Source organism: Jatropha curcas, chromosome 2 (assembly GCF_041381405.1).
Source record: "Jatropha curcas cultivar XTBG-Jc1 chromosome 2, XTBG_Jcur_1.0, whole genome shotgun sequence".
Taxonomy (NCBI): Eukaryota; Viridiplantae; Streptophyta; class Magnoliopsida; order Malpighiales; family Euphorbiaceae; genus Jatropha; species Jatropha curcas.
The window spans coordinates 2,299,750-2,312,950 of NC_143152.1; the positions used below are offsets into that span (position 1 = coordinate 2,299,750).

Here is a 13,201-nt window from a genome sequence, read left to right on the forward strand (position 1 = left end):
ATGATCACTATCAGAATAGCCCTGCAGAACATGAAACTGACTAGCACCGAACTTGATTCCATGCTTCAATGTTCCTTTCACATATCTTAGAACTCTTTTAGCAGCAGAAAAATGAGTTTCAGTAGCACAATTCGTAAATCGAGATAGCAGACTTACAGAATGTAAGATGTCAGGTCTTGTGGCAGTTAAATTCATCAAACAACCCACTAGACTTCTGTAAAGAGTTTCATCAACCTTTTCCGCTACATCTTCCTTGCAGAGCTTTACATTTTTACCCATAGGAGTTGTAGCAATCTTGCACTCATCCATTGCTGAGCACCTGCATTATGATTAAGAAGCAACAACATATACTACTTAATACTACTTCCTCCTCCCTCTATTACAAAACATAAATCATTTAAAATTTTTGTACGAGATTAAAAAAATAATTAATTCTCCTAAATTATAATAAAATCTCCCTAAAATACTCAAAACAACTTATATTTTAGGACAAAAATAATCACTCAAAAATAATTTATATTTTGGGACAAAGAGAGTATAATAATAATTATAGGATTAAAGTTGGGGGATACCTGTTGTATCAAAGCTAGCAAGAAGAAGCCCAAAGAACAGCATCATGGAGACTGTGGAAGAGTTTTTGCTAACCAAACAAGACCTAGCCATCCCTGAAACAATTTGGAATAAACTTAAATTACATGAAGCGGCTAGTTTATTTCCTTCTCCACTAACTATCTTCTCTATTTATAGTTAATTTCCATTGGAATTTGGTAGGTCAAAGTCACCCCTTAGAGACTAAAGTTCTAAGCAAAAATTTCCACAAATTAAAAAAAAAATATGCCGGCCATTTTATGACTGCCAAATTCAATCTTGCAATCTAGCAACTTGTCTTCTACGTAGACTAATTAATATTGATAAAAAATGCATTTTAATATTTACTTATTAAAACATTTTATAATTTTAGAACCACGGCCTTATGTGTTTTACGTGGTTGTACTTCCATTTTTGCTAGACTAGATTTAATTTGGAGTGACGAATTAGTTATAAATTTGATATTGATTATTCATATATATTAATTGCAATATTTATATAAGGTATGCCGAACTAAAAATAGTCAAATACATATAGTGGTTGTGAAAATATTTTAATATTTAACAAATAGATTTATGACATAATATATATAATCAATATAAACAGTTGAATCAACAAATAAGAACTATGTCCTTAGATTTATGGTAATATATATATAATATGGTAATATAAATATTATATTGTAATACCCCGAATTTTTATTTTTGAAACTTTCGAATTTTTATTAAATAAAAAAAAATCTTGATTTTCAACTATTTGGGCTATAAACACCAAACAATCTTAACTTGAGTCCAAAATTTTGCGAGTTGGGCCCAAGCCCAAGTATATTGTCGGAATTTTCGATTTGAGAACAGTTAAATCAGGTCAAACCATTGATTTGGACCAAATCGGTTCGAATAGAACCGGAATGGCCTTGAACTCTCTAGAAACGCCTCCTCTTTTTTTTTCTTTCTTTTTTTTTTTTTTTTTTTTTTCTTTTTTTTCTTTTTCCCCTCTTCTTCGGCGCGCGATCTCACCTGGCCCTCTCCTCCTCTCGTTTTTCGATCACCGGAGACCAGCGCCACGCCTTGCCGTCGCCTCCTTGCCGCAGCAGCTCCGGCCTCTCCTTCCCTCTCTCCGTTCGTTTCTAGAGAAAGCAACAGTCGCAGGAAGAGTTGCGACCTTGCCTCGATCGGAATCGCGTCGCAGTATCCTCCTCGGCTCTCCGGCGGCTCCAGGCGGTCTGAATGACGGCGCAGCTTCACACTCTTCCTCTCCATTGCCGTTCACCTGCTGGCACAGCAAACGCAAGGAACTGCGGTTGCGTTCCGAACGGGACAATAGCGCCACCAGTCCTGTTCTTCATTTTTCTGGCGACAATTGTCCTTAGCCGGCGTTTGTGACCCGATCTTCTCACTTGCAGTTTCTTCGACCACTACCTCCTTCACTCTCGACCGAACTAGCAGCGGCACTTTCTATTTGGTAAGCCAAATTTTGACCTTCTTCAGTAGAATTTATGAGTTCTTGCTGAATGATGAAGGATTTGATTCATGAATTAAGTTGATGTTAGAACTAAATTCCTAGCTACTACTGTTCATGCAATCTTATTAAGGAGAATGTGATTCTTCAATCTAATTTAAGTTATAGATTAATCTACTGAATATATTAGCATGAATAAGATGATTTATAGCTTGGAATTCGGTATAGCATGAGAATGACAGCAGTAAGCTTCAATCCAAGGTATATGTATATATATATATATATATATATATATATATATATATATATATATATATATATATGAAATATGAGGAAACCTCAGATTTAATTGTTCATAAGCACAAACTGAAATTGATGTGAAATTGGTAAGTATGTTTGGTTATTACGGTTTTTTTTTAAGGTGTTAGAACAAATTTGATATGGCAGTAGCTAATCTAACCATTTGTTTAAGTTATTGCCTTGATATGAGATTTAGGATATTATCAATTAAGTTCTTGTTGAGAAAGGAGTTCATTGGCCTGTAATGTACAGGCTATATTCAGAAATCTGATTTCTTTAGCTTGGCAGGGGCTAGTTGGTAAGATTTTATGAGTTTTGCTAAATGAGTTTATATTAATGCTATATATTTATGATTTGTATTTAACAATGTTGTGGATAAGGTTTAATGATGTGATTGACAAAGAAATATGAACTATAGATTGGGATGACAATAAATTTAATTGAATTTTTATTTAGGTTAGCATTGATTCTTAGTGGCTAGTTTAGAATTTTAACAAATGTATAAATATATGTGGTTTATACCTTAAGCAAGGATGATGAAGTAAAGGCTCGACGGGGAGTTTATAATGAATAGAGGCTAAGTAACTATCAAACGAGAATAGTTGAATTTAACTTATCGATGCACGTTTTATTTATAAAGTGTACATTTATTTGATAATTAGTTAGAGGACAATTAACAATATCATTTGAACATGTTGGAGGTTATTATAATTTGTAAATTAATTGGTGAATGTTGACATGGTTGTTTTGAAAGGAGGTTGGGAATTAAATTGATTGATTGCCCGACGGATGGGCTGTGTGTATTGTTGATAAATATATAACATTATTGTGATATTTAAACAGGTAGATAGTCATATTTTTAGGGGAGGTTATGCCGAAATTTCGATAGAACCTAGATTAATTTTAATTAATAACATAATAAATAAGCTTATTTAGATAAATTCTATAATTTGATACATAATAAATAAAGGGCTCTAATTATTTATTTATTATCATTATTAATCATTTAATTATTTCATTATTTATTTATTTATTTTCATTATTATTGTTTATTACTATTATTTATTTTATTATTGTTGTTTATTGTTAATGCTACTTATTTATTTATTTGCAGTTGGTTTTGGATGTCTAAATTGTGCATTGCATTACGATGTTTAATTGATTAACATGCTTGCATTTGATTGCAATGTTTGATTAATTGTGTTTTAAAAATGCTATGCTTTGTTTGTGTGGAATTGGGATGAAGTGGACCACCATGGGTTTGTGAGGACGGTCTGTGATATGGATCCTGAATATGATATGATAGTTGACCGTCGGCCGGGAAAATGGGAGATCGGCGCCCCCTTGTGCACCTGACGATATAGATTATATGGAAATTCACAGGATGGCTTCTTGTTGTTGCGCACCTGATAATCTAGATTTGATTGTAGCCCGCAGGGTGGCCTCCTGTTGTGAGCGCTTGATGATCTAGATTGGATGGAGACCACCGGGTTGCCTCCTGTTGGTATGGAAAAGAAAAGAGAGAATGGAAAAATAATGAGAGGACTGGTCAGTGAGGATTAGACCAGTTGGCCGTATGGGGGATCGGCTCCCTGGTGCACATGTATGAGAGGGCGAGCCATGTGTGAGGACGGCTCGTTGGGGTTTCAGGTGGCGCCACTGACTAATTTCCACGTGATGTGATTATATGAAGATGTTTATGATTGTGAGTGCTGATGATATGCCATTTGTGTGACTGGCTGCGTGAGCATATAACTAGTCGGATGACTAGATTAATATGTGTACACATTTGTGTGACTGCGTGTGTTGTGCAATAATTATTACTCCTTAGAAAACTCACATGTCTTGTTTAAATTTTTCAGGAAGTAAGTTTCTCTTTAATTCGGGTTAAGCTATGTTTCTTCGCCGCAGGGTTATTAAAAGTTTTCCTAGTTCCATAATTGTTTTGCTATGTAATTATATGTATAGGAAGCTGTGTATAACAAACAGTTAGTGACTCCGCAGTTGTAGAATTTACATACATCTAGTCGTGTAGTAATATAGATGAAGTAATTCTGTTAGCCTATACTAAAAATGTGTTGTATTGTAAATGGGGCTCGAACTGTGAAATGTAGAAGATAAACTTGGGCTGAGAAATAATAAAATATTGAGGTTTATTTTTTCATAATCATATGGACAGAATGTTGAAATTTAGACCGAGATAATAGATTCTAGTGTTTCAGGCTTACTACGGGCCTCGGGGGCCTTAAGCTTACCTGGGCCCTAGTGCCGGTCCGACCCATGGAATCGGGTCGTGACATATATGGTAATACTATTTGTTGGATACTAAATAAAGTATATATTAAATATGGTAAGAATATAATATTTTTAAGGATTTTAATTTTATTGGTTGATAAAAATAAAAGTAACTTAGTTTCCATTGGTCTATATAATATATAAGGTACATTTTAAACATGGTAAGAATATAAGATGTTTAATTATTACTTTTAATAAATCTTTAATTTGATTAGTTATAATTATTTTCTTCAAATAATTTATTCCATAGTGTCAAGTCAACCTAATATTCACTTTGAAAATTTTATTTTTTATTTTATTATTTCATGGAATATTCTTTTTTATATTTTGTGAATCGCTCTAAAATTTTTAGTAATATATATTGTCCATAATGTTATAATTTATAATAAAAATTAAAAAATATATATACAGTATTATGATATAACATGTTATATTAGCAAACCACTTAATTTTTTTTTCTAAAAAAAACAACTATAAAATTAATTTATATGCCTAAGACTTTAGTTTAAAGTAATATATATATATATATATATATATATATATATATATATATATATATATTTTGATTGAATATATAGAACCACTACATTGATGAAATTCAAACAAATTAATACGAAAAAATAAAATTATATTTATTGACTGATCATTCTTTTCCTTTTCGATCCATTGGAAACATTATATCTAAAATAATATTGCTAGTTACACAGTAAGGGTAAACCTCCCTTTTAAATTTATTTAAAATAGACAATATGAATAAAACTCAAATATGACACCATTTGAGTTTCAGAACTCAAATTTATTATGATTACAAGAATTATTATTAGCAAAACATAAGAGTTTCTATTTTATGCAACTTCTTGCAAATCCTTCAATTAAAATTGACTTGATATTTTTGCTGTTTCTTAGGCAAGAAAAGCCCCCAATATTTCTCAAATTCTGGACTTTTTAGATTCTCATCAAACATAGCAAAAATATAAGTTTCTATAGCTTTTCCAGGCCTTCTTGGAGTTCCCTTTTTAACATGTTGAATCAAATTGTTATTATGAGTTCTTGCATTTTCTACTGAAGTGGCTTCTCCTCCAGCTGTCGGCCATCCACTCTCTGCTACAACTATATCTAAAGAACTTCCACCTGATTTCTCTAATGCAGCATAAACCGCATCAACAATCGCATCAAAAAGATTCTGATAGTTACGCGGCGGGTCTGAGACAACCGTTGATGGAGCTGTGAAAAGAGCATAATCGAGACGAATATCACGAGTATTTCTACTGTAACTAAAGTAAGTATATACATTAACGAGTAATGGGGATCTGTTCTCTACGAGAAATTGGATGAGCGGATCAAGTATTGGACGATACTCTTGTTTGAAAGAGCCTTTAGAAGGAGGAAATGACTCGGAGAGTATTCCCGTATCAACAACCGAAGAAACTTTAATAGAATCTCCTAAACCTGTTGACACAAGCGCCTTACGTATATTTATCATAGCAGGTACTAGAAATTGAGCAAAGGAATCTGAATGTTTAACTTCATTTCCGACAGCAATGTAACGAAACTTGACATCCGGGTAGTTTCGGACATTATTTTGTACCCATGCGTTTGCCTCAGCTTGACTAGAAGCAATTTTTTGAAGGTCAACATTCGGAAGACCTAACATGAGTTCAATATTGGTGCCTCTCAAGGCTTGCAGAGTTGCTTGGTTTGGAGCGTAGATTCGCATTCTTCGAATGCCATTCTGGTTAAAGAGAGAGATAACTTCTGGTGGGGGTGGTAGGTTATCGCCAACCATTCCATAGCAAACACCTATCTGAGCACCTGTTGTATCAAGGCTAGCAAGTAGAAGCCCAAAGAGTAGTATCATGGAGATTGAAGAAGGGTTTTTGCTAACTGAACAAGACCTAGCCATCCTCAGCGCAATTTAGAATAAACTTATGAGGTTGCAAGTATATTGCCTCCTCCATTAATTATCTCCTCTATTTATAGAAAAATCAAAGAGCTCTATAGTTAGTTTCCATTCTCATTTGGCAGGTCAAAGTCACTCCTTAGAGGATGTGCAAAAATTTTCCACAAATAGTACAATTATGGCTGCCCAATTCATTTGGACATCTAGCTAACAACTTGCCTTTTATATAATATTAGTAATTTAATATTTGTAAATTAGCTACACAAATTGCAATAGTTACACAAATTGCAATTTAATATTTGTAAATTAGGTAATGACAATGCCTCCTTAACCTCAATTTTAGGCAATGAATTTCTTACATGTTTCTACTAATTTGACCTCTTACTTAGGCAATGGCCCCCCTTCCATTTTGACCTCTTCAAGCTTACTGTTTTTCTTCCATAAACTGTAATTATACTTCTAAGACTAATTAATATTGATACAAATTCATTTTTTAATTTTACTTACTAGAAGCTTTTATAGTTTTAGAACCATCATTATATATATGTGTGTGTTTTATGTGGAAAGTACAAAAGTAGGTAACTTCATACTTTTAATTTAGGGTTTGTGATTTTTTTTAAAATAAAGAAAGAGTCTATGTTTTATTCTATTACCAACTTAAAATCTAATTTTATGTGAAAACAATACTTATTTGTAGCACTAGTGTCAAAGGCATCCCTTCTCTTAATTTTCCAAAATTTTGTTAATTTTCTACACAACCTTCCTATGAAATTTCATTTTGTTCGCTGTGTATCTAAGAAATTTCATGGAATAGATTAATCCATTTTTTGTAGGGTACATTTAATTTGGAGAGAAGAATGAGTTAGAAATTTCATATTAATTATTCAAATGTATTAATTCTAATATTTAAATAAAATATTGCAAACAGGTATGGATTCACAGTGGAGGCAGTGGAGCAACTTCCCTCTGTCGGTTTTCTTTACTCTTCTTATCATATAGTTTTTTTAAACTACATGCTTTTTTATATATATATATATATCAGGAACCAAATTTTTATGAATATCCCAAGCTAACATTTCATACGACGGTGAAAACAGTATTCTTGCAATGCAGCGGTATTAAGCGGCTCACCGCACTCGTATGAGTTTTCCCAATACACTCACAATTAGCCTGAAAATATTAAATAAAAATCTAACCAAACAATACAAACCGATCAAGAAAATTTCTCTTTCTTTTGAGATAAGAAAAAGAGATGCAAAACATCTCAAGAACTCACCTACGATCGAGAAAGAAAAAAAAAACAGTTACGATCAAGTTAAAAAGTTCACAAAATTTTTACTTTTTATTTCACTAAATTATTAGTTTTATCCACAACTTCCACTCACCAAATACTCTGAATCATCCCAGATGGTGCCAAAACAAATATAGTCAAATATACAGCGTCTCATGAGGTGTTTGCCAACTAAAAACAAGATCTAGTACAGTGCTTTCTCCACTATTTTTCGAAAAATCCAGAGCACTATAATTGATTTCCATTGGCATATCTAAGCAAAAATTTTCCACAAATATGCCAATTTATGGCTGCCCATTGCATTTGAAAAGTCTTGGCTAGGCAATGCCAGTACCTTCTTGACCTCTGTTCTAGGCAATAAATTTCTTACTTTTTTCTACTAATTAATAGCTAGTAGGGCCGTAATGGCCTCCCTCCCATTTTGGACTCTTCAAGCTTACTGTTTTCCTTTTATAAATTGTATCTATACTTCTAACTAAGGCTAATTAATATTGATAAAATTAAAATGCATTTGAATATTTACTTATTAAAAGATTTTATAAATTTAGAAGCATGGTCATATATGTTTTAGTGGGAAGTGCAAAAGGTGTGTAACTTCAGACTTTTAATTTTGTGTTTGTAAATTTTTTTTTTAAAAAAAAGAAAAATAATCAGATACTACTGACTCATAAAAGTCAATAGAATTAGGTTGTTTTAGATGATCTTCTCACTATAAAAAGTAAGAAGTCTCGAGTTCGAATTCTCTCTCAATCGCAAGAATTTTCATCAATTTGATGAGCCAAGGGGGAGGCTACGTATTGTTACGTAGTCTATCATATTATTTTGATCCACCAAGTCAATATCAAGAGCAAAATATTTCTTAAAAAAATTGATAATGATACAAGTCCTAATATTTTAAAATTATGCTATAATATTTCCATTTTGTAATAAGAGACATGCTATGTTTAGTGATACATTTTTATAATAAGATAGTTAATATGTAAAATATTTTCCTATTTTTGTACGTAATTCAAACTCATGACCTTTAAAAGTAAAAATCAAAAAAGAGAAATTCTAAAAAAAAAGTGTTACATGATCACTCTTGAGTAGAGTTGTAAATGAATCAATTTGAGTCAATTATCATATCATTTGAGATCGATTAATTTGATAGTACGTGATTCGAGCTCAAATCAAGTTAGAATTTAATATCAAATTCAATTTTTTTTTGTTTAAATTTAATTATTGATTTTTTGAGCGACCTAAACTTATTCACAATTATTAAATTAATTAAAATTATAAATTTAATATTTTTTATTTAACAATAACATTTTATTTCCATGCCACAATAACAATTTTTTGATTGTTAAAACACATCTTCCTTATTACATGTTTCATAATTTTTCTCATTCCATCAAATTTGGAATCCACCATCATAGATATATACGTGTATATATAATTATAATCTTTTTTTTGTTTAAATTGTTCTGCTGAGTAGGAAGTGAATTTGTTATTGATTTCTTAATTTCATGTTTGAATTTCTTTTAGTGAAAAATTTTATATTTACACGTACACATATTGAAACATGTTTGTTAATTAGGTGGTATTCTAGCATTACCGCATAGCTAAAGTGCATTTTGAATAAGTAATAATTTATAAATTGAATTAATATATATATATATATATATATATATATATATATATATATATATATATATATATTCATTCCCGCTTTATCTCAATATAAAATCATGTTTTAATATTATAAAAATCTAAAAAAATATAGACGAAAATTATAAATAATACTTAATATTATAAAAAAGAGTATAAATAATGAGTAAAAAAAACAGACAACGGCGATGTACAACACACATCATAAAAGAACTAATATAATATAAATATAAATCAGTCAACAGAAAAGCTCAAAAAATATAGAGATATTTTGATTTAGTCAATTTATGTAGTTAATAATAATTCATACCAGCTAATAGCTAATAGAAATTTCAATCAACTGTTAATTCTATCTCTTACATAGAAATTCTAGAAGATCAAAAAATTCTAAAGATAATTATTTTTGTAATCCACACCATTTTTTTAAATATTTTTACTAATTATTTGAAGTTTGAGGACCTGCAAAAAATATTCTTATAGGGAATAGATCAAAATGAGACGAAAACTTTTAAAAAAAAAAAAAAAATTGCGGAGAGAAAATAATTAATTAAATGTTCAAAATCGTAAAGGTTCCTTTGTAAGTTTTATAAGGACGGTGAAAATTATAGTTCTAATTTATTTAGTGAGAATTATTAATTATGAGATTTATATTGTGTATTTCACATTCTCAAGATATTTAAAAAGAAAAAGAAAAAATTACCTTTGGTCTATATGTTTTTTTTTTTTTTTCAGAAGTAAAATTCATTTGAAACCATGCATCTGTATATAGATATAACCAGAAATCATACACTTATATAGCAAAATCAAAGGAAAAAAAAATATATAACAACTAATACAAACATACAAACATTAAAAACTACAAACTATATGTTTATTAACTCATCATTCTTTTCTTCGTTCGAAATATTATGTTTAGAATAACACTATTGATTACACAATAGAGATAAAGCTGAATTAAGAGCAATTTTCAAAGCTATAGAATTTTTTTTCTCAATCTCAATTGAAACACTCATCATTAATTGTTGAATCTGATTCTAAATTTGTTGTGTGTTGGATTTTAAATAAAGCAAAAGACTTGGATTTGGAGATTAATGTTCAATAGATTTGATAGCATATGTGGTATGTTCGGTTTAATTCTTACATATATAGAGAGAACATAATCATTTTGCAGATTCGTAGGCTAAAAAGGGAGTTCAGACATAAAGATTTTCTTGCTTGGTTATAATATTGAAAAGAACAATATGTATATCATTTAGACTGCAATTTCACTTAATTATTGGTTGTGAAGACATTTTGCTGCAGGTTTGGAGCTAAGTCGACTTTATTTAGCTTTTCTATTCTCAAGAAATGTCTCTTATATAGTTTGGCTCTGCTATAAGTTCGATGTACCTGCATTTGGTTTTGTATTTTTTTTTTTATTATGACAATTTACTAGTTGTGTTCAGGGTTTCGGATAGTTTTTGATGTTTTTTCAGTTTGATATATATTATATTTTGACCAGGTATTTTTACTTAAATTATTCAAGTTAGGATGGGTGTAAATGAGAGACCTATAAGCTTGGGATAGTATTTGGATAAAACTCAAACGTGACATGTTTTGAGTTCTTAAGACTATCATTGTTAGGGAAATTTCAATAATCAAGTTTATTATCATCATAATTATTATTATTAGTAAAACATAAAAGTTTCCATTGTATGCAACTTCTTACAATTTCTTCAATTAAACTTGACTTGATATTTATGCTGTTTATTAGGCAAGAAAAGCCCCCAATATTTCTCATATTCTGGACTTTTTTGATTCTCATCAAACATGGCAAAAATATAAGTTTCTATAGCTTTTCCAGGCCTTCTTGGAGTCCCTCTTTTAACATGTCGAATCAAATTGTTATTATAAGTTCTTGCATTTTCTACTGAAGTGGCTACTCCTCCCCCTATAGGCCATCCACTCTCTGCTACAACTATATCTAAAGAACTTCCACCTGATTTCTCTAATGCAGCATAAACCGCATCAATAATCGCATCAAAAAGGTTTTGATAGTTACGTGGCGGGTCTGAGACAACCGTTGATTTAGCTGTGAAAAGAGCATAATCAAGACGAATATCACGAGTATTTCCAGCGTAACTAAAGTAAGGATATACATTAACGAGTAATGGCGATCTGTTTGCTACCAGAAATTGGATAAGCGGATCAAGTATTGGACGATATTCTTGTTTGAAAGAACCTTTAGAAGGAGGATATGACTCGGAGAGTGCTCCGGTATCAATAGCGGAAGAAACTTTAATAGCACGTCCTAAACCTGCTAACACAAGCGCTTTACGTATATTAATCATAGCAGGTACTAGAAATTGGGCAAAGTAATCTGATGGATTAACTTCATTTCCAACAGCAATGTAACGAAACTTGACGTCAGGATAGTTTCGGACATTATTTTGTACCCATTTGTTTGCTTCAGCTTGACTAGAAGCAACGTTTTGAAGCTCAACATTTGGAAGACCTAACATGAGTTCAATATTGGAGCCTCTCAGGGCTTGCTGAATCGCTTGGTTTGGAGCGTAGATTCGCATTCGGCGAATGCGATTCTGGTTAAAGAGATAGATAACTTCTCTCGGGGGTGGTAGATTATTGCCAAGCATTCCATAACAAACACCTATCTGAGCACCTGCATTATTATTAAGAAGCAAAGATACATATTTAATCCAGTATTACATACAACTTGCTCTGTTTTAATAAAAGGGAAGCTCTCTCTTTAGTTAAGAGACATAAGAATGAATTTGCTGATTTTTTGGCTAAAAATGGTGTCAATGTTGCAGCGGACTTTTTAGCTTGGCTGTGGTTATTTTTATTGTTGCTTGATTGTAGTTTTTTTTTTTTTTTTTTGAATATTTTGCATTCTTTTTCTTAGCTCAAGACAACGAGTGGTCTAGAGAAGCCTATCGACTTGAGGTATATTCCTGAAAATGCTAAATTTTTCTTGGTATCTTTAATTCTAATAAATTTTTTTTTGTTGCTGATAAAAAAAATTACATACAACTTGCTCTAATAATAATTATGGGGTTACCTGTTGTATCAAGGCTTGCAAGTAGAAGCCCAGAGAGTAGTATCATGGAAATTGTAGCAGGATTTTTGCTAACTGATCAAGACCTAGCCATCCTCGGAGCAATTTAGAATAAACTTATGAGGTTGCAAGTATATTGCCATCTCCACTAATTATCTCCTTTTTTTATAGAAAAATCAAAGAGCTCTATAGTTTTTTTTTTTTTTTTTTTTTTTTTTTTTTTTTTGAGAGAGAAAAACTTTATTAAGAGAAAATCTGAAGAGATAACAAATAATTTCCAATGTCATTTGGCAGTTTAAAGTCACTCCCTGGAGACTATATGCAAAAAATTTTTCACAAATAGTACAATTAAGGGCTAGCCAATTCATTTATACACATTATTTGAGCCGAGCCGATTATCACATTATTTGAGATTAATTTTTTTGATAGTATGTGATTGAAGTTCAAACCGAGTTTGAGTTTAATATCAAAATCAGAATTTTATTCAAATTTAATATATTGCATTTTCGATAAGCTTATTGAATCAATAAAACTTTAAATTTTAATATATTTTTTATTCTAAGAATAGCATTTCATTTCGATTTTACTTACCTGTTAAATTTTTATCTTATAATTAATTAACTTGTATTTCATAATAAATTTTATAAAATATAAAAAATAAGTATTC

The 13,201-nt window shown here is 30.9% G+C and overlaps 1 protein-coding gene, 1 long non-coding RNA gene and 1 pseudogene across 2 annotated transcripts; 1 reads left to right on the forward strand and 2 right to left on the reverse strand.

Annotated features, from left to right (window-relative positions):
* Positions 1-1,289: 1,289 nt before the first annotated feature.
* On the forward strand, positions 1,290-4,513 carry LOC149498039 (uncharacterized). The gene is made up of 2 exons (XR_016319807.1): positions 1,290-2,049; positions 4,209-4,513. It is a non-coding gene; the product is annotated as an uncharacterized LOC149498039 (long non-coding RNA).
* A 735-nt stretch (positions 4,514-5,248) lies between these two features.
* On the reverse strand, positions 5,249-6,594 carry LOC105645281 (glucan endo-1,3-beta-glucosidase, basic isoform). The gene has a single exon (XM_037636266.2). It carries the CDS (start codon positions 6,542-6,544, stop codon positions 5,510-5,512), a length of 1,035 nt encoding a protein of 344 aa, XP_037492194.2. The 5' UTR covers positions 6,545-6,594; the 3' UTR covers positions 5,249-5,509.
* A 4,600-nt stretch (positions 6,595-11,194) lies between these two features.
* Positions 11,195-12,127, reverse strand: LOC149498040 (glucan endo-1,3-beta-glucosidase, basic isoform pseudogene; annotated as a pseudogene).
* Positions 12,128-13,201: the final 1,074 nt, after the last annotated feature.

What these genes read in the sequence shown, in the direction of transcription:
- LOC105645281 (XM_037636266.2), bottom strand. Translation starts at nt 6,544, where the DNA reads ATGGCTAGGTCTTGTTCAGTTAGCAAAAACCCTTCTTCAATCTCCATG.